Here is a 27587-nt window from a genome sequence, read left to right as displayed (position 1 = left end):
TGAGAAGGAAAAAAGGTATAAAGGGTGGGTTGACATCTAGGAATCAGTGCATCCAGGAGAGACGGACGAGTTAATATATCCCTCCCACTGCGGCGCAAGGCGATGGGTTGAGAGACCAGAAGGAGAGGTCAAAGGGTCTCTCCAAACCAGCCTCTCCCGATCACACGCCACGCAGCTGGTGGGCAGTCGCATCCAGAACACACCTCACCCGATGAACCAGGGCACTCCTGCTAAATCACCAAAAGTAACGAACCACTTGGAGTGACCTGTGGGCAGAGGTGTTGGTTATCCAATAAATGGTTCTCGGGGCGGCGATACGTAAACCCGCCTCTCAAATTTCAGTTACAAATTTAAAAAAAAAAAAGCTTTCAATTTCTTTTTGGCGAAGAGAGATTAATAAATAAGAAATCAACACATCCAAAAAAACTTGTGATGGAAAGTATAATATATACTGGTAATATTAGTATAATAAACATACCTTTAAGGCGATGCCATACGTAGTAATGCAAAATCATGTGTTTTTGGTTTGAAAATTTGGTCGCCTAGAAATGTTTCAGATGCTTTAATTAAATAATGCGAGTAGAATACACCTTTAAAATAATCGAGTATTTTTTATACAAGTCTTTTTATAAGCCCAGAAAAAAATAATGTATAGACCTATGAAAACTGCTTTAAGAACCCATTTTCGGTTATGATTTTATTGTATAATGTGCCAAATAAAGTTATTTATAAAATGATAGAGAAAAAATTAAATATTTATGCCTGAACATCAACACAATAAAATAAAAGTAACTTTTTGGACATGTTTTTTTCTTGCATAAATCAAAACAGGCGGATGGTGTTAAGCGGGAATTTAAACCTTATCGCCATCTGCGTAAGGGTTGTTATTGATAGCGGCTCAATTTAAAATATTACACAACGTAGTGCATCGCCTTAAGCCACCAAAGAGTTGTAAACCGATATGTAACGTATTTTTTTTTTTTGTAATTATTTTTTATTTTTAATAATATGTTTACATGGTACATAATTCATTTTACATCTTGGGTATTTTTACTACTCTTCCATTGAAAGCATTTGCTTGTGTATGGAAGGGGAGTGTACATAAATGTTGTTGTTAGTTAGTACTTAAATAGTTCATTGTACATAAATGTATGTTTGCTGTAGTATTTTTTTTTGATAATAGTGAAGGATAATATATGAATATAATAAATTTAAAAAAAGAAAGGAAGTTATGGAAAACTAAGGATATTTGTGAGATTAATTAAGTGACAGTAGTTTTTTTTTTCAGAATATTTTTAAAGTGTCTCTTTACAGAGAGCAGTATTTGGGTTTTATCATTAATGCTTCTGATTTCTTCTGGTAGACGATTGAAAAAGGTTCTTCCCTAGTAAGTATAATGATGTTGTGCAAAAGACGTATTTAGTTTTGGGCATAGAAAAACATGTCTAAGTCGCGTTCTGTTTTCATTTAAAAATTGATATTTATCTTTTTCTTTTATAATTTGGATTAGTGAGTTTTTAATATATAGGTCTTTAAATGTAGGTACTTGAAATTCTTCAAACAGGCGTTCTGTTGGGTAGTCAAAGGGTTTTTTTAATATAATTTTAATAATTGTTCTTTGTATAATTTCAATTGGAAGAAGGTTACATTTATACGCGGATCCCCAACTAATAATAGCGTATTGTAAAGTGGATTGAACTAAGGCATAGTAAATTAAATATAGATTTTTTATCGACAGAAAGTTTCTAATTCTTAAAAATATATATATTAATTTTCTAATTTTGTTTACTACTTGACATATTTGTTCCTTCCATTTCAGATTTTTATCAATAATTACTCCTAGATATTTAATTTTATTTGTTGTTTTTAGTACTGTACAGTTTGATTTGCAATAGTTTTGGCTGTGAATTTTAGTATTATTATGTATGACAATGTTAAAATTTTTAGGAGTATCATTTGTATGGATTGCAAATGGAATTACAAATGTCTTTTCATTATTAAGTGACAGTAAATTAGTGTCGAAAAAATTCTTGAGCGTGTTGATGTCTTCTGTGGCCTTTAACTCTACTTTTTCCCAAGTCTTATCACTTATTATTAATACTGTATATGAAAAAATGTCTCATGTTAATTCCCGTTCACAAATTTAATATGCGTTCATTTGCCGCAATAAACTAGTTATTATGTCTTAAAAGCTAATCGCTAATTAAAACGCAAAAGTAAATACGTTAATATTTGCTCTAAATCTTGAATTAATCGTGAAGAAAGTGTTGGAGCCACATTACAATAACCCATTACTTAATGAGTTTTGTAATCAAAATCCATTAGATTTTTATGTAAATTTTTCAAAAGGTGTGGAAACGCTTATGAGAATTTGTTTTGATCCGCGTCAGTGGGTTCCTGTGTACAAGGAACATAAAATAGCAAGAAAATATTGATAATTTTTTTCCATTTCAACTGCCATCTTTTAGTAACTCCTATTGCTATCGACCATTAGTTTTTAAGAAATTCACTTGAGTGAATCAAATGCAAATCATCTTGAGTGATGAGGCCCATTTCCACCTGGGTGGCTTCGTCAACAAGCAAAATTGTCGCATCTAGGGCTCGGAAAACCTAAGATTTGTTGTTGTAAAGCCTCTCTATCCTCAACGTGTGACTGTTTGGTACGGCTTATGGTCCGACGGAGTCATTGGACCTTACTTTTTCGAAAATGAGGCTGGAGCAACAGTTACGGTGAATGGATTGCGCTATCGAGAGATGATTAATGATTTTTTATGGCCGGAATTGGATGGTATTGATCTGGACAACGTTTACTTTCAACAAGACGGCGCTACGTGCCACACAAGCAACGAAACCATTGATCTTTTACGATTGAATATCAAAATAACACCTCTTATTGGAAAATCCTGTATATTTTTTTAAATTTAACACTTAAGGAGTTAACGAGAAATTTAAGGTGTGAGGCCTCACATATATGTACATATGTATACAAACCAAACCTAAAATATTCTCTCTATGGTAATAATTTATTTTCTCGCTAAGAAATTAATGGTTACCCTACATAAAGCACAATCTATTTATCTTTACTGCAGCTATTTATGACAGATTGTTTTTTGTTTTGTTTACAAATCACCTGATAATATTATGTTATAATATGCAGTTTATTATTATGTACACACTAGCATAATTAACTACATAATAATAGATTTTCACAGAATTTGTAATGAATATTTTTACAGGGTGAATGGTACGTTGTACAAAATATTGAATTATTTAAAAGTAAAGAAGTAGATGTTAAAAATATTCACAGGTTTTTTGTCATATTCATGTAGTTTGTGAAATCAAAAAAAATAACATACGTAAAATTTATTATAGTTTGAAAAATTAAAAAATCAACCCGTTAAAACAACGTTTATTTAGTATACGAAATCTATTTTTAAATGTGTTTTTTGTTGATTGGTTGAAAATTATACCGAGTCAACCGCGCTACCGATCTTGCCAGATGCCAAGCGGGTAGGAACGATATTTATTTCGCATATTAACTACTGAAATGTCGTTCGATTCCAGAGAAATGCGTATATGTCCGCTTATGTGTATGTGATTGACTCATAGTTGATAGAATGCATTATCATCAACAACGAGTCTAATGCCAAGTTTCAGCTCGATCGTATGTCGGGAAGTGGTTTAATTTCCGTTTTCTAAATTTGCATTAATTTTTGGATGATAGTGATTATCGCCAATTTAAATGGATTCTTGGCTGAATGATTCTGTGGTTCTCCGATCCGCAGAATCTAAGGTTGCGTGATTACTCTCGGTGTGTAAAAATGAGAATTCGGATATTTTCAATTTAGTTTTTATTTTAACAAAACTCATGTTACAATAATTTTATGAATAAAACGAAAACAAATGAGGAGATTTAGAGCTAAACCGGCAGCTAGACCGCTGGAGAGAGAATGAAATATTTACAGTGATACCAGTCTCACATGAATGTAGGTAAAAGTAATGTTGTCATTATTTTCAGGAGATGTAAACTCCATATAATTTACCCTACAAATTCATCATCGAGAAAAAGTGAAATTTAAATAGAATACTAATAAACGTCTCTACTTCTTCTTTATGTGCCGTATCAGGTCCCCCCGACGTTGGCGATCACTCTAGAAAATGTCTATTTGTCTTGCGCTGCCCGGAATAGCTCCTCCACACTTCTAATGCCGGTCCACTCTCGTATATTTCGCAGCCAAGACATTTGTCTCCTACCAGGCCCTCTGCGACCCTCTATCTTGCCTTTCAATATTAACTGGAGCAAGTGGTACTTCTCCCCTCGAAGTACATGACCCAGATATGAAATTTTCCTAATTTTTATTAATCTAAGCAGTTCTCTCTCTGCTCTAGCCCGCCTGAGAATTTCTGTGTTGGTGATCATGTCGGTCCATGGGACTTTGAGTATTCTCCGGTGAAGCCACATTTCAAAAGCCTCTAACCTGTTCATGGTATTTACTTTCAAGGTCCATGTTTCACATCCATACAACAAGACCGACCACACATAACATTTTAGCATTCTCTGCCTTAGTTTTAAGCTGATATTATCATTGCAGAAAAGGGATTTCATTTTAATGAACGCAGTTCTACACGAAACGAGTTCTACACTACGAGTTCTACACTAAACGTCTCTACACGAATAATAAACAAACGTTTATTTGTACTACCCTAGTTCAAAGTTTAATAGTTTTCGAAAGATTCGAAAGAAGGGGGCTAGTTGAAAGAATAAAAAATATGGTTCCTACGACATTTGAGTTTTTTGTAGAATGAATTTGTTTTGATGATGTTTGATTTTATTTTTATTTGGCTAACGAAACCAGTTGGTATCCTCAATTTTGTGAAGAGGAGAGAGGGAAATATGAAAAGATTATGAATTACATAGCTTTTCGGACCTGTTTACTAAAAACAACTAAATTTACTTTAAGTAACGTTTCAATTCTGATTGGTGGTTTCTCGTCAGAGTGAAATTGAGAGAATCTATAACTATGGTTTAATTCCAAATACCAAACCCCCTGTATGATGAAGGTGAACGCATAAAGTTTTTGCAATAATAGTTACGAATGGTTCTATGATAACTGTTGTGTAATGTGTTATGTTGTTATGAATTCCAATCTGATAAATTCACTTAGATCAGATAAGATTAATTAAACATTTCCTCTTTATAAAAACATTCCAAAATTCAAAATATGTTGAGACATTCATCTTTTAAACAAATTGTGTACGTGCAATAATTTATCGTTTTAAAATGTTCGGCCAACAAAATTCAGATTTATGAGAACCCTTGATAAACATCAACACAAACATATTAAATAATCACTCTCGAAGAATAAAAAAATTGAAATAATTTGATAACTGCATGGCGCCATTTTGTGAAAAATCTATGTATAATTTATTATGAATTCCTAGTCTCTATCTAATTTAATCATTTACAAAAAGATTCAGAAATAAACACATATTACTTACAAACAGATACAGAAAAACATACTTACCTGACTGGTCACTTCAGATAAACACACTTTTATTAAAAAATTTAAAAAAAATTACTTACACTATAGTAAAAACACTGGAGATTGATTTTACATTTTCTATTTTACCCTCCTTTACTAATAATATTACATTTATTAGAAGATTAGTGGCAAGAGTAGAATAAAAATTTCTTTTAAAAGACTGGAGAATTTAGGACTCTTTGGGACTGCAGAATTTTAATGAAATTATCTTAAAAAGACTGCAAAATTTAGGACTTTTTGGGACTGCAGAATTTTAATTAAGTTATCTTAAAAATACTGCAGAATTAAGGACTGTTTGGGACTGCAGAATTTTAATGAAATTATCTTAAAAAGACTGCAAAATTTAGGACTTTTTGGGACTGCAGAATTTTAAATAAGTTATCTTAAAAATACTGCAGAATTAAGGACTGTTTGGGACTGCAGAATATAGGACTCCTTGTGACAGCAGAATTATATTTTAATGAAATTATCAAAAAGACTGCAGAATTTAGGACTCTTTGGGACTGCAGAATTTTAATGAAATTTTCTCAAAAAGCTTACTAAGCTTACAAAAAATATTTACATTTTTATATTAACATGAGTTTGAGATTAGCTGTGAACTCTGTTGAGTCTGTAATCATTGGCAGCCCATTCCAGGCTTTAGGTTGACACTCGGAAAGCATACTCACCGAACTTAGTATTTGGAGTGCGCTTTGGTTTTTTCAACCTTCCGATAGCTGATGACCCTGCTGACCTACGGGTTGACTGTCGTGAATTGATATTTTATTTCGGAAATGTTATACGGAGCCAGTGATTTAAATACCATACAGCAAACAAGACCTCCCTTTCGAGAGTAGTCTAAACCACAGATCATTACAGTAATGTATAGAGTGGTGAAGAACTCCCAAGAAATACCGACCAATTTAAAAGAAGAATAATAATGTTAACATTTTGAAAAGAAGTGACAAAGTATGTGAAGAGTAATTTGAAAAGAATGGCATGTTTTAATATTATACTGTTTGTAAGTATATTTTTAAATACGTCTATTTTAATGCAAATCTTGAAAGTGGAAATTAACCCATTCCCCGAACTCCGATCGAGTTGAAACTCGACAGATAGACTTCTTGTCGACAAAAAAGCATTGTATCAACTTTTGGTGGCAAACACGTACACGAAGGATTTCTCTGAAATTTGATAACATTACAGCAGTTAATAGTTCAATAAATATCAGTCTTATTCAATCCGGATTTGGCTCGGTGGAATATTGCCAATTTATTAAAAGTCTGGTCAAACAATCGTATTCCAGTTAAAAACGGGACTACAGACCGTCAACGAATGAATTGACAGATTTCCTAACAAACTACCAGTAAAACACGAATGCGTTATGAGGATGTCGGAACACATGTTCATAAAAATTCTAATATTGTCTCATTTCGTTATTACATTTATCAGAAAAAAGCACGGCAGCATGAACAAGTGTTCCGATAAATACCGAATATACCAATATTTTATTAGGAAATGACTTGCCATCACGTTTTTAACTGGATTTTAGAACAATATTTTACTGCCCTGAGGAAGCTACGGATGTAGCTTGTTCAAGTGTTGTTACTAAAAAAAAAAATATACAATATATTTTGAAATCCTTGTTTCCGCGTAAGAAGAAAGCGCTAATTCTGCTGCACCCGTAAAAAAATTAATAATTAATGGTTCTTCGTAAAAAAAATCGTAATCCAACCGTTAAAAAATTAAAAAATAATAATTGGCACCTATATTATTCATCGTTATAGCCTTTCATCTTCAAATACTGCCTGAGGCCGGTTCTCACGATTAATTTACTAATTTGCATAATGGAAACCAACGTGACTGGACACCGAAGAATTACATAAATTACGGAACAACGCTTTATTTTTTATTTATTTAGAAAATTTTGTAATTGTTGGATCGGTAGTAGAAATTTGTTTTATATTTTAGAGAGGAGAGAGTCAAATTCATCAATATTTTGACGAACACTAACTTGTTCTCTTCATAATTCATTCGTCGTTCGTTAGGAGTTTTAATAGTATTCTTTCGTAACCTTTTTAGAAAAAAAGGAGTTTTAATAGTATTCTTTCGTAACCTTTTTAGAAAAAAAGGAGTTTTAATAGTATTCTTTCGTAACCTTTTTAGAAAAAAAGGAGTTTTAAAAGTATTCTTTCGTAACCTTTTTAGAATAAAAAAAAGGCATTTCTTTACACAGTTGTCAGAAAATAATTTCCCTAGGAGGCTATGTCATCTTTTCATGCTGTTTTGAGGAGAGGAAAAAGTGAACTAGAGACTTGAAGGGACTCATGTTGTAAGAGGGAGGAAACACAGAGGCCGCCAAATCGTTCACAACAGAGCCATTGAACTTAAGAACGCGTCGTAGATGCGACCTGTTCTCATGTGACAAATGTTAAATGGCGTATTCCCGACTATGCACCGGTGCAGAAGGCATCAATGATGCTAGTTCCTCGGAGCATCTTCCATTGTAATACCAATAAAACAAATACATCATACCTACCTGACGCCTGTGCTTTGAAGATTGTAATCCGTTTGTTAAGACAAGGGAATCTACAATCTACAATGTACAAATTTTTATGGTTTATGTATGTTTATTTTGTTGGATATTATGTTTACAGGAAACATGTTATCACCTTTCGTCCTCTATCTGTGGGAACCCGTTCACAAGGTTAAAAAAATAAAATAGTATTGCAAAATACTAATTAAGTACGTTTGTCAGTTGGCTTATGCTTTAATTGAAAGACCATTTGGTTTAATCAATTGACTTCTAATCGATTGAGAAAAATGATGCTGTTAAAAAGCGATAGCATGCCAATTTCTGATAAAATATTAGTCATTCAGAATATATTGAAACACGTGTTCATTCACGTGTTGTTTCCTAATAAATCATGACGGAATGCAACTATATCGGTATTTGTATCAACACGTGTTCCGCAGTTTTCATAAAACATTCGCTTTTAAATGATACTTTGTTAGGAACTCTGTAAATTAGGCTTGCAGTCCCATTTTTAACAGGAAAACGAATAAGTTGATCAAATTTTTTAATAAATTAACATATCTTTTATTCAGTAAATTAGCAAACTAACCGTGCTTTTCATACAATAATATTTATATAAAATTGACATCTAGTGGAGTTTGTGGAGTTTTGTCTCAAAATAAATGTAATTTCTGTCCGAATGTGGTTTTATGACCTGGAATATTTAAGTCATTTTGATTTAACCTAGTGTGATAAATACACGGTATTGTGGAGGATTCCGTATTTTTGAATAGTTTAAATAGTAAATATGATTTAAGATTTTCACGGCCAAAAGTATTTTTGTTATTTGTTTTTGGGGTATTATGCCGTGTTGCGCTAACTCCTTCTTTAGCCAACGTTTCGGACAGCATTGCAGTGTCCATCATCAGGGCAGATGTCTTGGATTGATTGGCAGATGTCTTGGATTAGACATCTGCCCTGATGATGGACACTGCAATGCTGTCCGAAACGTTGGCTAAAGAAGGAGTTAGCGCAACACGGCATAATACCCCAAAAACAAATAACAAAAATAGTTTAAATAGTACATTTTTAGAATGTATTTGTTGTACATTTGGTATATCAAAACAATTAAAATTTTCAATCGAAGGCGTTATTATGGGTACTTTCAGTATGGTCTTTATGATTCCTTTTTGAATTGTGTTCATGTTATGTATATACTTAAAAACAGCAGATCCCCATCCTATAATTCCATTTTCAATAGGTATAAAGCTTAATAGAGGTTTTCGTGTCCTTTTCATTTATTAAACAACTTTTGAGCTTTTGTAAAATTTTAATATGTTTCAAAAGAATGTAAATAAGTACCTAATACCTTTCGAATTTAGGCGTGGAGTGTCGTGTGGGTAATGCACCAAATAAGAGAGATGCAACCAAAATTACCGGAGCTATTAATAAAGTCTTCCTCTATAATTTAAAGGTAATAATTGGTGGGATCGGATCTTAACATTTGGGATATTTCGTCTCGGTCTTAACGATTTGCCCGGAGGCATTTCACGGAGGAGTCACGGAAGAGGCATTCCGACCCAAAATATTAAAAGGAATAAAAAAATTCTTTGTGAATGACCTAACATGAAGCCTAACGAATTTGAAAAGAGATATCCTGATTTTAATGAACTCGGAATTATGAGATAATTTGCTCTCCTGAAATTATTAAATTCCTAAGTACTATCGGAGATTTGAAGCTGTTTTTCAGTGGGAGTTATGACATCAAAAATACTGATTTCAGGTCTGTCTGTGAGTGATTGATCAACTCTGGTTCAATGAACTCGACTGTGTTTTTAATGTATGTGTCATTTTAAAAATTGGAACTTACAATTTTTAAAATTAAAAGTGACAATAACTCTATCAAGGAACGTATAATTAAGTAGTCATATTATTTTCATAAAAAACTATACGATACAGTTTTCTTTTGATTGTAAAAGTGTAAGCAAAACATGCTTCAGAAAAACCAAACTCGAAGAATCCTTTAGACAGGATGAATTTCTTAATTTAACCTGTAAATAATGGCTTCTTAAAAATACCCATAAAAAGACGCACAGTGTTCATCGTTAGTCGAAGTATTCAATTTTTTGTACCTACTTTATTTCTCCTGTTCAGTAGGTACTCCTTGGTTTATGACAGTATTCATTGATAAATCCAACATTTTGTCGGTGGCTGCCGTTAAGGTATATTTTTCCTTTGTAAAACTTTACATCACGCAAAAACGACGCGATTAAAATAAATGACTGAAATACGTTAAAGCTCCTGAAAGCAATTCTGCTAATAAGCCTGATATCCTTGAACCGCAGACTTAAAGTGGGTTCTGTGGTGTCTGTTCTATAAGTATTTCACTTTCAAGGTGCTCTGAAGAATAATTAGCATCCTGACCTCCCCACAAATGCTTTCACGATATTTCATAAAAAATACTTAAATAACATCAAAAGGATTTTCAACAGTCCCCAAGCGTTTATATTTTATTTTTTCGTTTGTGCTAACACGAACCAAAATAAATGGATAACGTCTTTTAAGTAACTGGACAACTCAGAACAGTGACAAATCAGAACACTTTTGAAAAGTGATTAAATGTCAAAGTGTGGTTAGTGATGAAAAAAACTAGGTTAAAAAGGTTAAGTTCTTCATAGCTCATGCTAGTTTTTTCATCATTTTTAATGACTTTGTATCAATTTTCAAAACTGTTCTATTTGTCACCATTCTGAGTTGTCATGTAACATGTCTTTTTAGAAGCAGTTCCAATTAATCAATTTCCTACGAGATCGAAATTTGATATCCAATTTGTTAGGTGTCTCGTAAAAATAGGGCACGCGAGAAATATGTTTTGTAGGTCTTTAATCTAAAGTCCCATCTCACCAGGTCCCTCCTACGCTATTACTATCATTGACCCTTTTAAATTTCAACTTTGTTTTAGTAAGACTTGAGTGGGACCACACCCAAATTTCAATTAGCAAGTACTCGTATGTCACTGCAGAGAATAACAGTGAAGTCTCAAAATATCAAATAGGCGCTACACCTTTGCATGGGTTCATGGGTAGGAATGGCTTGCAAGGTTTTTAGGTCACGATCATTGGTTTGAAGCATTGAGAAGTCACGGTGTTATGACATTGTCGTGGATATTGTTGTACACACACACCTGTGAGTGTGATGTCCATCATTTATATGACCAACATGTTATTATGTGTGTCCATGTTATTCCATGTGTTCAGGCTCGGATTTATCATAGAGTGAAGGATATAGTCAGAGGGCCAACGATTTCATAAGAACCCTACAAATACGTTGGAACAAATTCGTCAAAATTATAAATTGAAAATGATAAAGGTAGGGTAGATACGCATAGGATTGGTAATTTATTAAGAATCTCTTTAAATTGTTAGTAATCCGGTTAAAAGCGGGATTGCAGGCCTTAACGAATGAATCAACAGATTTCCTGATAAAATTTTAGTAAATTACGAATATGTATCACGATGTCGGAACACGTGTTCATGAATGGTAAACAAATGCACGTGCAGGAACTCGTGTTCCGACATATTAAGAATTTACTAAAAGTTTGTCAGGAAAGGGCCTGCTATCCCGTTTTTAACCGGATTTTTTGTGCAGTTTGTGAATTAACCCAATATTCTGAACGTAAACTAAATGCATTCGCAAATCAAGTGAAATGTTAGAAGATGCATTTTATAGTAATTTTATATGTCTAACCTACAAGTACCTACGTGTCGAAATGATTGAATTGTTTTCAGAATGTTCCCTAAAAATATATCTACATATTTAAATAATACCCTGGCTTTATAAATACAACAAAACACAAATACTTTTCGCGAAAAAATGAGCTAGAAAACTTTAAAAATATACATCTGGTTTGTTCGTTTTTAAATTCTAGTGTAAATCCGTATCTGTAAATATCGTGCATCTATGCATCGTGTGAGACCAACAATCAGACTCCCGATACAAATATCCACATTCTTCCCCTTTTTCTGATGTATTGTTTTTGTAAATGGGTAATGCATAGTGAAAAGTTTCTGCGTCACGAATATATGAACTTAAATGATATCCCAAAGCCACGAGTTTATTATATACTAGCTGTACCCCGCCACGTGTTGTTGTGGCTCTGAGACTGTCTGTGCAGTTAGAGAAACAATAGCGCGTGTTGCTTTTACATCCAACAGATAGAATGTATTTAAAAAACAGTATGTTTTTACCTGTCACAGGTGACATCTATATGATATATGTATATAAAAACACCCGCGTCTTCGAATGCAACGTTGCAAACGAACATTTACATTTTTATTAATATAGATAGATAAGATAAGATAAGATAAGATTATGAATTCAAAGAATTCGTAAATCGTCATTTAAAAAGAGATAGATTGTAGATAAGAGGAGATGAAGACAAGGGCAAAAGGAAAATTGTGAACATCTAGATATTTAGAAGTGATTAGTAAACAGCTAAAGCCATTTCAAGCAATGCTTCATTCTGAATAATGGTCTCTCATCTGAACTATCGAGAGCATCTTCCACTCTGGAAAGTATCTTATGAAATGACTGGGTATATTTAGTATAAGTTTCTTCCAACCTTCCTTCTGCATAACAACATTCTCAAAAAGATAAAATCCTTAATTATCTACCATTTCATCATAGAAATTTCAATTCTTATCACCGTTATCTAGAGAAACCTGTGAATAATGCCACCTAAATACTCGTATAGTTGGATAGTATTACAATCGATAAAGAATAATTACGATGCCATGCCAAATCCGTGCTTGAGGGTATCGATTCTCCAATCCAGACCGCTCGCAATCGCCGTCGAAAGTACATCCATTGGTCGACATTCTTACTCTTGAGTCTCTTCGAAGGTACACACTTATACGCCAAACTTCAATCGTCATTTACCTTGAACAAGGAGTGGGTCGAACCACTCGTCGTTCGAGTGGAATGACATCGTCGAGAATCGTAATTTAGTGTTGAGTTTATAAATGGCTGTTCCCCTGTTTACGTATTGAATTATTATCTGGATTCATAGACGATACCAATACCTACATATTGAATATCTATGCAAATAGATCGGTACCTAGGTTTTAAATAAATAAGTTTTTGTATATAATTTCTAAAATAATTCATAATTATTTTGTGGAAGACTTCAAACAATTTCAAGCCTTTTTAATGAAAAGGGATAAATTACCAACAGTGGGTAAATTACCTATGATTTGTACAAATTTCTTATTTGCGAATAATATACTTCTTTAATCTATCATATCAAAATCAAATGACTCTACATAAATATGCATGCGGTTCAAAAATGTAAAAAAGTGGTTTAATTACATCAATGAAAACGATATATCTGCACTACCCCAACAAGACATACATGTTAAAATATATTTTATATTTCCGTTTCTTTCTATGTAAATTCTCATTTTCCAAAATTAGATTAAACTTCCGCCATCTCGGAACAGGCTCATCCTAGTGAGGTGGATTATACAAAAATGTGTATGTTAATTTATTGCCTAATAAATAATAAAAAAAAAATAAAAAAAATATGCACTACGTTGTTTAAAACATTTAATAGGTACTCATAAATTACACAGAATTCGTAGTCTTACCTACAGTGCGATATTTAGCTTTATACATATTTATTATTACTATTATTATTTATTACATTACATTAGATACATGTAAATAGCAAAAATGACAAGATATTAATATTGCAATAACTGTATAAGTATATTAGAAATAAGTACCTACAAGTGTTATTAGAAATTGTAGGTCGATATTAGTTCCTAGGTAGGAATTATGCATTTATATTAATATGTAATAAATTAGTTCACAATATAAGTTTAACTGTGAATTACTACCGTAGCAAAGCGAAATCATAATACCAAAATAATATTTAGGAAACTCATTCCTTTCAATCGCGAAAAAAATTCAATAATTATAGAAATCCTAACAATGACAAGCCACAAAGTGCATAGTGCACCTCGCAACCCGACAAGTCGTGTGCACCGAGCTTTGCCACATTCACCTAATAGCGGTACAGCGACACGTACCGTGTACCTGCACCTTTAGCCGGCGGCCATTGGCGGCCGACTCTGGAACTGGAGGGAACCACGAACAACGACCATCAACTTCAGGCATTCGGCGCGAGTTGGCGAACTGAACGCACGTGCGCATGCGTCAAATAATACTAGTTCGATTTTCAAAAATCAACCGCGAGTTCTTTTCCATTTTCCGCCTTTTCTATGGTTTTTCCGTTTAAACATAGAACACACATTTTAATCAAATAAAAGTGCAGCAATTAATTGTTCAATATTTCGGAATAAGTGAAATTCTATTTGAATCGTGTTCGAATTTGCGATCGAATCTTTGACCGTTGAAATAATACTAATAAGTGAGTGTTGGGATGGTTTTGTGACTTATGTTTATTCCGATTTTGAAATCTGACAGTTGGAATATCGAACATTTTCTTTAGTGAGTAAAAGCTGTGCTTATCGATTTGTTTGAATCTTTTGTGATTTTTATGCAGCGGAATCAACCTTTCGTTCCACTTCGAATGTGCCCCCATTTTTTAAACTTTTGATTTCTTTTTTGTGAGGAGTAACGGTAGTGCGGAAGAGGCCGGTGTATAAATTGATATAATATTATTATTACGGGTTTGTTGTATAACTTTATACAGTTTCAATTCAAATTCAACTAGCATACTTCTTTGCACACAAAGCAAAATAAAAATAAACAAAGAAATCCCCCTCGACGTTCCACTTTTAATTAAATTTTTCCTTATAAGTCATGTGATTTCTTGTTGATAAATAGTCATACATCATGTGACACTATTAGCAAAATTTAAAATAACAACCCAATGCATTATTGTGGTTAACCACTAATAACTTATATTCGCCGACAATAATATTTTAAGAATTCATGGTTAATGCAAGTTTATTTCTGTAAATATCTTATCATGAAATAATGCAAAAATCTCTTAAAATCTTATCTTAATTAATTCACACCTTATCAGATAAACCGAGTCATAGATAAAATTCACAGATATAATATCAGCTTATCATCATCGAATTGCTTGCCGTACATAAACAATAAAGCGAAAAAATCTATGTAAGGAAATAAGTACTTAAATAAATAACAATCCATAGTGTTTGTATGCAAATCTTCTGCGGGAAAAATAATAATTGTTATGCAAAGCAATGTGGCCTTCTAAATTCAAAATTTGAATCACAAAAGAAAATGTGACTTGCTACTGTTTCCATAGAAAAATAACGATGTTAGGCACACTTTGGTAATCATGAACTCATTCATTCTAGTATAATTTTTATTCCAAATCATTTAATAGTGTGTTCGAAAATTTGATTCCTTCTGCTGTTCATAAAAGTCTAATAATTCATTGATTTAATTTTTTTTAAGAAAAGTGAATAAGAATCGTGAGAGAAAAGTTGGATTTTAATTCGTGGACTTATCCATGAGGAAATGGTAAGAATTTGTTCATTTTAATTTTTAACCCAACTAATCTAAAATGCATTTCGATTTTAAGTTCTGTGTAGATAAGCGAAGTAAACAAGATTATTAAAGGGATATTCAAATGTTTCGTATGTGTAAAGTGAATGAACGGAGAAAATAAGGCCATGTGCCATGTATGACACGAAGGTGCATGTAAAATGTAAATTCGGCTTCACCCCAGGAAAATCGAACAAAAAAAAAGAATCGAACCCTGATCACCTACTTAGAAGGCAAAAAAAACTGACTACTACGCCACCAATAATGAACTATTGTAAGAACGGTGGCACAAATTCATTGTATGTTCAGTTCCAGAGGTTGATAGAGGACGTGGTGATGCCCGAAATATTATAGGTGTAGTTTTGGCTAAAACCGATGATGAGTTCTATCAAATTGGTACCAAGAACGGATAAATTATACTCTCGATCTCAGATGAATGTGTGTCCAAGAGTTCTTTTTGATGCAGAGGATGTACCGAGTATGGAGATTGCACTACGGTCAGTTGCTAACCTACAATCCACTGGAACCGGCTAAGGATTTAAAAAGTGCCTTTGCAAGAAGAACTGTATTACAGCAAGATGTCTGTATATAACAAATAAACTATTGTGTACTTCCAAGTGCCATTCCAGCTTACATTGCAAAAATAAATAGCCATATGGACAGCATTGTTTACATTTAACTTAGTATAAGAATATAAAGACTTTTACTTTAATATTGTGACATTTATATTTACTTCAATAACAGACTGATTACTTACCAAATGAAAGTTTAACTTTATAATAATGTTTTCTATAATAAAACAACGTGTTTTATTATAGAAAACATTCTTTTTATACATTTCTTAATACGATATTGGAATTATATACAATTCCTAGGAAATGTATACATTGCCCAGCATATGAATGTATTAAATAATTTTTAAGCTTCGGAATTGAATACATTTCCTAGGAGTTGTATACAATTATTCCTAGATATTATACATTTCCGGTAAAATATAGACAGAAAATAAAAATATCTATTTTTTAGTTTTAGAATGTTACGTACATCACATCGCATAATGTCAACTGCAGGGTTGCAGGCTTTCATCACGAAAGTTTAATATTATAATGTTTTAAAAATAAATAGTTAAAAACACAACTTGAAAATAAGTGATTTAAGGCGATGCACTACGTCGTGTAATATTTTAAATTGCGCCGCTATCAATAACAACCCTTACGTAGATGGCGATAAGGTTTAAATTCCCGCTTAACACCATCCGCATGTTTTGATTTATGCAAGAAAAAAACATGGCCAAAAAGTGCCTTTTATTTTATTTTGTGGATGTTCAGGCATAAATATTCAATTTTTTTTCGTTCATTTTATAAATAACTTAATTTGCCACATTATACAATAAAATCATAACCAAAAATTGGTTCGTAAGAAGGAGATTTTGAACTTTAAAGCAGTTTTCATAGTCCTTATACATTATTTTTTTCTGGGCTTATGAAAAGACTCATCTAAAAAATACTCGATTATTTCAAAGGCCAAGATGTATTTTACTCGCAATATTTAATTAAAGCATCTGAAACATTTCTAGGCGATCAAATTTTCAAACCAAAAACACAAGATTTTGCATTACTACGTATGGCATCGCCTTAAGATTGTGTACACACTTATTTGACATATTTATACACGGATATCACAAAATAGTAAATCTCTCTCCATGATCTTTTATACTTACATTTACCTCATATTTGCAATCTTCTCCATAATATATTGGTGCCTAAACGTTTTATGGAGAATATCAATAAATAAATAAACAGTATTAGCTGAGAAAAACAGGTAGGTAAGTATCGGAGTTCGAATAGAAATCATCACGAATAATGCTTCCATCCTCACGATGTCCCACTTTGTCGGAAGAGCTTTACGATGTTATTTTATTTGCTTTACCAACCACACACGAAGTCTCCTCGTATCCAAACCTGTATCCTTTCCTATCTGGAGATGTTTCAAATAGAAATAAGAAAAACCAACAGCAAGGAGACGATAAATATAATAATATCTCTACAGAGACGGAGTCCCTGAACTTTAGTATTAATACCTTATTTATTTGTTATTTTATTGTATTTCTAAGAATAGAATAAACGATGACGAATAGTTCGAGGAAATGGACCGTTTTGCATTTCGTCTGTTGTTGTTGGTTCAGTAAAGATTAGTTTTAAATACCTTTCGATTTTTTTTTCTTGATTGAATGAAATTTTGGAAGTGTAAATTAACCCACTTTCCGACATACGATCGAGCTGAAACTCAGTAGATACACTCGTTGTCGATGACAATGCATTATATACTTGGTGAAACTCACATACGCATAAACACGCGATTTTCTCTAAAATTGGATGACAATAATTTACAGAAGTTAATGTACGAAATAAAACTCGGTACCATCCAATTAGGGATAGCGCGGGTCACTCATTTTAGTCAGACCCTGGGGAGGAAGGTTCAATCCCCAGTTAAACAAAAAAAATATCAATAAATATAATATAGTTAAAAAAATAATTTTTGAAAATCAGAAAAAAAAATTTGCACGCGAGTTCTATTAACAAAAATAACTTTATTAAAGATAATATTTTATGAACAGCATCTGGATTTACTATCATATTATTCCGTTATTTTTTGCGGGTCTTCCCTAGCAGTTTTGATCATATTACAATGTTTTAATAAAACACACCATTTTGACCAAATAATCGGTTAGAGCGTTAGCTGAAAACCTTAAAGGGTTTTATTTTACAAAAGATACTTATCAAATTGGTTTCATTATAATCCAATAAGGCTAATGGTTTCGGGTTCAAGAGTTCTACTTGTTGGGTTTAATGATCGAAAGATTCACCCCTGTATATTTTGTCGGGTTTATGAATGAACATTAATCATATAAGATGCGCATAACTTTGACCCTTCGTATGATTTGAGGATGTGCTGCACACTACTAAAAAGATTTTCAGGGGTGCGGAACTATTTTGTACTAACCAAATAACATTATTATTTTTATTTTGAGTACCCACCAATATTCACTACAAATAAAGCATTTGATTTCTACCGATTATACTCACTCAAACGACTGTCATCTTAAAACCGCGCGTCCAAAATGGCCGAAACTTTGGTGAGTAACTGTCAAAAGATGCACAACTATATTCACTAGCTTTTATTGACGAGTACCGCCATCTTTGCGTTGAGGTCGGAAACTTTTCAGACCACCCTCGTAAAGCAGAATGCTCTGAATTTACAACATTATGATTTGTGCAACTTTCTGTCTGGAATTTGTAAGTCTTCGCAGTTGTTTTCAGGTATGTCCGCCATTTGGATATATTATGGTACGTCTACATTTGCGAACCGAAACGCGAACCGAACCACGAATTACGGGAAAGAAACGAAGACACTGTAATTGGCGTTTAGCGCCATTTGCAGTTGCTTTGTTCCTTTCCCATAAGTTGAGGTTCAGTTCGGCAGTTCGGCTCGCGTATGTATACGTAGCATTAGGAGTCACGAAGCTTTGAAATATTCATTAAATGGGGTGTTTCATAAACTATAAATACATAAGTTTATTCTTCCTGTTTCTGATCATAGTACTAAAATGAAATATTTTGATTCTTAGTAATTATTAAACCATACATTCCAAAAATTTTCCAACTGGCTACAATGTTATTATGACGTAGAAAACGCCACTGGCTAGTAATTTGGCTGTCACCAGTTGGCTGTCACCGAGATGGCTGGTGTCAACAATGCCATATTCACGAATAAAAACGAACTTGTCGTTTTGGCGGCAAATAAAAAATGGCACATTTCCAATTGTTACAGAATATTTATTCGTCAATATCAAAATAACAAAAAAAAAAAGATTAAAAAAACTTTTTGATAAAACGTTTTTAAAGAATTATCCTACAATACATACACTCACATATAAATGTGTGTTTGCATGTGTTTGTCTGTGAAAAAATAAATAAATAAAACTAACTTTCTACTACAACACATAAATACCTGTCACACTTAATCACAAACACGTTAACACCTCAGCACAGATTCTCCTAGTGAGGTGTTCACTTAACATACAATATCGCCCACGCACAGTTTAACCTCATCAACCTATTTCTTTTTATTTTTTTGCTTCTTACTGTACTACAATATAAACCACTGTAATCATTTGTAAAATGTGTATTCAAGAATAGACATAAATAAAAAAAATAAAAAAATTGGCTGATGATAAAAATGACACGACGATCTGAAAAGAACTGCGATGATTAAGCAATGAAAAAAACCTATTGAAAATTTATAAAATTTTTCCACGAAGTAAATTACTGGTTGTCTATCGCTGTCATTACCACCCATCAGGTACACAAGTCCTTATGGTTATACTTGTGTCTGTTTATATCGTTCATACGATAAGAGGCACTCAACCCCACATCCGTGGTTTGTGAAGTGGTACGGGTGTATTATATATATTACATACGTACCTTAACCCTACCTGCCTCTAAGTAATTATGTAAATGATCCCAACCTAACCCATTTTTGGTTCTCCCACACCGTTTCCACAATATGCGCTCCTGATAACACGCCTAGATATAATAATGTATTCTACATTTGAGCTGGGCGCGGGATAATTTAATATGTTAATGAGGTTATCAAGCTATATAATAGGCACAGCTATGACATTGATGCGACTTTTAACCTAGAAAAAACACCTTTTTACATATTATATTCCGTATTTATATTATTACCCGTCTTCCATGAAAAATTTAGGTGAAAAGTATGATGAAAGTGTTTTGTTAATAGTATATTATAATATTTAAAGCACAACTGCTATGATGGTCCGAATGGAAGAGAATGAACTTCGTAAACAGACCTTGTATTCCTTACGTTCATCAGAGACCTAGGACCTTCGTACACAGGGATGTTTGCAAGCTACATGACTGTGATGCAACCGCAAGTCGGTTATTTATATGCTACTCTTTAAAGCTGGTTTTCCTAAACTGCGCTACACGAATTATACTGAATTTGATCATTTTTTCACGTGCAGCTGTGGAGTTAATACGATTTCAAGTGACTCTAGCAATAAATACAATATTGTTCTTCTTTTTCTTTATCATGAGCATAAAAATGACCTTAAAGAAGCTTTTGGGTTCACCCGTACATCGAAATAAATATTAATTATAGGGTCCCCGTTAAGGAACTACATGAGAATGAAGTCGAAATTACTTTTTTTCCAACCTCAATCTAACGCCTTCTCCGCTAAATCCTTTCTTATGTATTCCGGTTAATTATAGTTCTATAAATATTAAAAAATATCACATTTAAATCATGCTCGAACACCATTTCTGTCAAACCAGTAGTTTATGTGTATTGTGTAAGCAAATGGCATAGCGTGCTACCTGCCCTGCCAAAAGCCGGAGAGCGTGCAACTGACGTACTGACGTCAAACCCGTTGTCGACTATAGCGGTTACTCACGAGCGACACGTATGCTACGCGCACACAACTCAAGTCGCTTGTAAGTATCTCCGTGTACGAATGGCCTTAAGTTCACTCTTATTATTCCATAATTTCCGACCCACGTTCATTTCAAGTAGGTACTCATCAATTTCTCTGCTGTTGCTTATAACTTATAACCGACTATATATATTTGTGCGTATAAGTGCACTGCATTAATAATTATTAACGTAACGCACTTCAGATACTGAGCTCAAAGATGGAACTTTCGGAGTATCGAACTTAAAGCTTGGAATAGACTTCCAGCCTTCACATGATAAAATTTATATCAAAATTCAAGGCGAAATCAAAACTTATCTATTTAGAAACTGGAATTCATATCCATTAGTAGTTAGGTAAGCAGCACAGCTCACGTCGAAAAACATATGTTTCTAATTTCCTCATATCATAAGATTTGTAAGTAGGTACCTAAAAACCTACCCAATTTAATTATAAACCATAAAATTAATTATATTTTTTATTTCAAATAAAGAATTATACAATTTGTTTATAATTATACAAAAGTCACATCACAATGATAATTCTTTTTTCAAACATTCTTCTGGAAGGTAGGTACCATAATATTGAAAACTCAGTCAGTGTTAGCCACCTAGTCAATGTTAGTCATCCTTTCAAAATAACGCTTGCTTGAATAATAAAGTGGATGCTGCAGAGTTTCGAAAACGGAAACGGAACGTACAAACAAATGAAATAACAAACGGACGAGTTAAAAAGAATTTCGTTACGCTCTGTCAATCATGTTAAAAAAACTCCCCATCATACGTCTCTAAATTAAAAACAATATTGATACATAATTATAAAAATCAAATTTTATCGATATATTATAAATATTAATTATTATTTCGCAACTCGATAAATTGTGTTTATATATTTTTTTAAATGTTGAAACATTATTTCAAAGCTAGCCCTTAGTAGTTAGGTATCTACGTACACATCCCTATCAGACCAGAGCTTTATTGACAATCGGTTTTTATTTTATAATTGTAATAAAGTTAATAAGGTAACAAAATAAGAAAAAAATATATTTTCATGCTCACAATCGATTGAGTCCGGTCCCAAACATATATTTGCATTTGCACCATCCGAAAGTAAATATTGAACTTACCCTCACAATTGTGAGTCCAGGGTCTGAACGGGATATCTAAATAATAAAACATCTATTTTTGCAAATAGTACACATTTAGAAACATAGTATTTCTTGGTAATAGTAACTAAGGTATAAATAGAATCCTTGAAGTAAATTCCAAAACATATTCTGTGTACAAAAATGCAGCTTTTGTTCTAGTTTATAAGCCGTTTGGCGGTTGTCACTCCACTGGCTATCGTATTAGGACCCACGTAGTCTGAAACCTTACAATACGATGGGGATTATCATTTTTAAAGGGTTATTTGAGCAACTCATTTCCAGACATTTCACTAATATTGTATGCATTTTCTTGGCGCATTGTTTTATGGCTTCAGAATTAGATATTATTATTCACTATATAATATAAATTTTATTAACTGATACGACGGTTTTTGTGGTTAGATACGAGTATTATTATATACTTCGGGTAGGTACTGACTAAATTTATTCCATTTTCTTAACTCCTCAGGCATTAGCCATATTCTGTCAGATGGTCGGAGCAATCAAATCCAAATAAACAGAATACATATTTCTGAACATATCAGAAAACTGAATACAATTTTTGAAAGGTGGTGATATAAGCTTTCAAATTTCATTATTAGAAATAAACATATCTCTTTGAAATATTAAAATTTAAATTAAACATAAAAAAGAACTTTAAAATTAACTAAAACATACTTATTTAAGTAGACAAATGTAAAATAAACATTAATATAATCCCCTTTTTGTCGTTTTATATAAAAAAAAATTATTTAAAAAATCATGATTTCTCATAAGTTTTTTTCAAAATGTGGTCTGAACCTTTGGTTTCATAAAGGTGCACATTTAAATTCTTATGTGGTCAACTTCTAGATTTGTATATAAAACGTGGTATTTTAATTTTATATATAAAATCATTTGATATTTAATTAATTAATAATTTAAATTAGAAATATTAAATGAAAAATCTTTTAAAAATTATAAATAACAATCTAGAATCTTCCCTCTTGGCCACAATCAAATTTAATATCAATCAACGTCTACTAAGAAACCCCGAAACTTTCCATATTCCTTTCCAAAGAACTAACTTAACCTTCTCTCAACCAATCACACAAGTAGTTGTATTATAACATCTATTGTGGTGGCAAGATTCTGTACATATTTAGGCTAGCCCCCAGAACTTTCAATCTCAAAATTTCTTGAATCTTTTTATAACATGACTTCACTTCACTCAAATTTATTGTCTCTTGTTTTGTTGTTGTTTCTTTACGTACTTACCCCCTTACTAATAAAATTGTTTTACACAGCTGATAAATAACCATTTAACCCATATTAATAGATATAATACGGTTTAATAATTACATACGTAACCTATTTAATCTAGTTTTTGATTCATCACTTTTCATAACTTTATAGCACTTTTTATAGGTGTGTTGAATTGCCATTTTGATGAGTTATCCGGTCACCGTTCAAGCGTAAACCTATCCCATTTATGTGCAGTACATCTATAACTGAAGATTTATCAAAATTATTTTTTTTTTAATTATGTCGAACCACATAAACCTAAAAATTATCCAGCAACTTGTATCCATTAGGATTCGTAACACTTTCGAGTTATACTTAAATACCTGTTCCCTTTGTGTTTGATTTCTATAACAATATTTGTTCCGAGTTCTGACCGAGCGGTGCTTTCATCTCACCTCTTCCCGTTCAAATAATACTCACTCATACTTCTGCAGAACCTTCGGCTGTTGATGAACGTTGGTTTATCCCATATCGCAGGTGTGCCAACGAAACAAAACTGAAATTATACTCACAGCTCTCTGCGTAAATACAAACAGGTTCTGAGCAAAGAAAGCAACGTGAAACGTCAGAAATTACAAGTAACTCTTCTTGTGCATGAAGAACTCGCCGAAGAGAGTTTTCTTTGACCGGAGCTTTTCTAAACTACGTTTCTGAATTGTTATTATTAATTGCATTAGCGTTGTTGTTAGAACAAGTGCGTACTTTATATGTCTACTAGTTTTAAATGGTGTCATTGAAGTACAATATTCTACTTTTCTTGAGTGCGATTAGTGATGCGTATAATTTGTATGTTTCTAGCTAAAGTAAAAGTTGGATTAACCGTGTTAGAACGCTATCGAACTGCGGGTATTTTCTCTTGATTATATTATACCCAATAGGCTTCTGTGTTCGTTGGTAAATTTTTGTTTCTAAAGATAATCAGGACGCCAGGAGCCACCTCTGGGCTGGAGCCCCACAATACTTGATCAACCCATTTGATCTGTTCAAAGGGGGCGGTCCGTCTGATTGACAATTCGTTGTTAACAGAACGATTGGGGTCTCTAATGCACAGACGCAGTTTGGTTATGCTGAGTCTGTTATACAGGTATTTTAATGGAGCCTGCTTTTAGGAGTTAGCAGCCTAGATTTAGACGGACACTAGAACGTTCACAGTTGATGCTTCATAATGAGAACGGGCCATTTCTTCGATTCTTTTTTTTGTGTAAGCGGTTCGTATATGGAACGAGCTATCGGCATTTATTTTTCAAGACCCGCATTAATAAAAGCCTTCGTATAGCCTTTTACGCTGTACAGACAGGGGCGCTCTTGTGAGGTGTCATATAAAAAGGACAAACTTTAATTCAGTTTTCAATAGCTGGTGTATGATTAATGTTATAATTACAGAAAGGTAGTATCATAATTCCCAATTATGAATGACAAATATCAAGGAAACTGAGTTAAAACAAAGAAATGTGCTCTGTAAGTCAAAGAACCTCCGGCATTTCTTGTCTAGTAAATGAAAACTTAGCGTTTAGTTATATATAAATCATTGGTTAGAAAGTATACAATGGGAGGTTTTTCGTTCCATATCTGATCAGGGGATTACGTGGCTAAAATATCAAATATTCTCAATGATTTGCTTCGTCCTTATGACCGCTAAAGCCGATTATAGGACACACCATAATAACAACCTCAATTCCACCCACACTGCGTTATGATCTCCCGATGAATTACCAATAGTTACACCTTCGCGTGGACTTACTTGGTAATATGCGCAGCAGCCAATAATTACGAAGCGAAGTTAAGATACGCCAGTAAATTGGTAAAGTAACAAAGTGGAGTGTTCCATACACAATATACTCTTATATGTTGGTATATCGCTCGAGGTCCACAAAAGGATCAAGTTCTCACGGTCCCTGTTCCTTGTTCCCTGGATCCGCGTCCATTCTTTGTACTCGAGACGTGTCTCCAGACGCCAGAGGCGTGGTGTGACTTTTGAGAAGCTTGAATTATTTAGTTTGTTTTGGTCACAGCTAAAGAACAATTCTACCACTAAAGTCATAACGCTGATAGCCGCGATGTTATTTCTCTTTCTTTCTCATGAACGATGCACTACGTCGTGTAATATTTTAAATTGAGCCGCTATCAATAACAACCCTTACGTAGATGGCGATAAGGTTTAAATTCCCGCTTAACACCATCCACCTGTTTTGATTTATGCAAGAAAAAAACATGGCCAAAATGTGCCTTTTATTTTATTTTGTGGATGTTCAGGCATAAATATTTATTTTTTTCGATCATTTTATAAATGACTTAATTTGCCACATCATACAATAAAATCATAACCGAAAATGGATTCGTAAGTAGGAGATTTTGAAGTTTAAAGCAGTTTTCATTGCCTTACACATTATTTTTTTCTGGGCTTATAAAAAGACTTATCTAAAAAATACTCGATTATTTCAAAGGCCAGGATGTATTCTACTCGCAGTATTTAATTAAAGCATCTAAAAAATTTCTAGGCGACCAAATTTTCAAACCAAAAACACATGATTTTGCATTACTACGTATGGCATCGCCTTAAGGATTATCGCGTATCATTTTTGGGTTACAATCCCATGTTGCACTACCTCCTTCTTTAGCTCAAGTTCCACCGTTGAACCATCCATCATCAGGTCAGATTTGCAGATTTTAAGTGTGTATTTATGCACGTAGAAGTTTATATTTTTATTTATTAAAAGATAACATTATTTGGCAAACATTATATATCTTTAATATTTTAAATTTAAACATATTCTATCACAAAACAAAATATCACTATTTAGGGTGGACATACTTTCTTAATTCTTTTTAAAATTATATTTTTAATCTCAACGACTTCCCTCGAGATTTTGTTGTAAAGTTGGACGGCTTTGGTGCTTGATTTCTTTCTTGTGGGCAATCTAATTTGTTTTGTATTTCTCGTCGCGTGTCCGTGTATCTCGTGATTGAAATATTTTTTTTCACTTCGTTACACATCATCCTTATGTTTCTCTCATGTAAAAAAATAAATACATTCAAATATATAGTTTGCTACACTGTCATAAAATGTAGCTCTCGTAACGTGTCTCTTATCCATTTGTATATATATTGCGTTTCAGTATTATTCCCATTGCTTTATTTTGCAGTATTTGCAGTGATACCATATTGCAAGCATTACTTCTCTTAATGTGGCTTTCTGTGTTTAGTTTTGGTGTAGCCATCTAATACCTGATACTAAGAACTATCAAGTTTAGCCCCATTCGTCCCTATTAATATTAATGGGGTTTTTGTGAATTTCAATTGCCTCCGAAATTAGACACGCTCGATGCGTTTGATGATGTCAAAACGTTGACTAAAGAAGGAAAAATCACAATACTGTATAATATCCCAAAAAATATCCTGATAATACATCAAAACACCTCTCTTCTGTTCAGGTATGACGTCCTCATTTGTCTTCTGGTTCCTTTTTTGATTATCTTTGCTCTAAACAGTTTAACCATGATTTTAAATAATATGTAATTTTTGGAGTCACACATACATTTACTCAGTTTTTATTGTCTCATATGCCTCCTTGTATATTTTCTCTTCTAGAACCATCAGATTGATTGCGTTTTCTTTTACCTAAACTGCTGTGAGATCATCGTGACCCGAGAGATCGCCCTGTCGATGTTACTTTCAGAATTCCTCAGGTACGAGGGACGAATGACAATGAGAAACACCTGAGAACGTACAAGACTCGAGATCCTCAAAGATACACATTTTTTTTCGTGACTCGGGTACAGAACTGAAGAACACCAAAAGAAGCAGATTTTATTTTTTTATCGCTCTGATAAGGCGTCACGCTGCAATGTGGTAAGTTGCTGTTAACAAGTTCTACAACTCCGAGAATAAACAGCCCAGGGTCAGAAGTCAAAATACTATTTATAAATATTATGAACGCGATTGTTTATATAACAGGTACAAATTTGACCTTTAAAGTGGCTTTTAGTTCAGAAATATACACTTATAAAATTTGAAATACAAGTACCAGCGAACCATGAAAACTGTACATACATTATGTATATCTATTTCTGTATCTACTGATGC

The 27587-nt window shown here is 33.0% G+C and overlaps 1 protein-coding gene across 3 annotated transcripts in view; it reads left to right on the top strand.

The window, feature by feature from the left end:
• Pif1A (PFTAIRE-interacting factor 1A) overlaps positions 1 to 27587 on the top strand; it is a 291214-nt gene that overhangs the window by 113478 nt on the left and 150149 nt on the right. The window contains exon 1 of one of the 3 annotated variants that reach the window (XM_089637234.1): positions 15490 to 15555. The exons of the other annotated variants lie outside the window; for them this stretch is intronic. Coding sequence (XP_089493360.1) covers positions 15553 to 15555 — 3 coding nt within the window. The 5' untranslated portion in view covers positions 15490 to 15552. Of the gene's footprint in view, positions 1 to 15489; positions 15556 to 27587 lie in introns of those variants that run through there. 3 annotated transcript variants of the gene reach the window in all.

Source organism: Hesperophylax consimilis, chromosome 11 (assembly GCF_061612785.1).
Source record: "Hesperophylax consimilis isolate HC1 chromosome 11, BYU_Hcon_1.0, whole genome shotgun sequence".
Lineage (NCBI taxonomy): Eukaryota > Metazoa > Arthropoda > Insecta > Trichoptera > Limnephilidae > Hesperophylax > Hesperophylax consimilis.
This window is presented reverse-complemented; position numbering and strand designations above follow the sequence as displayed.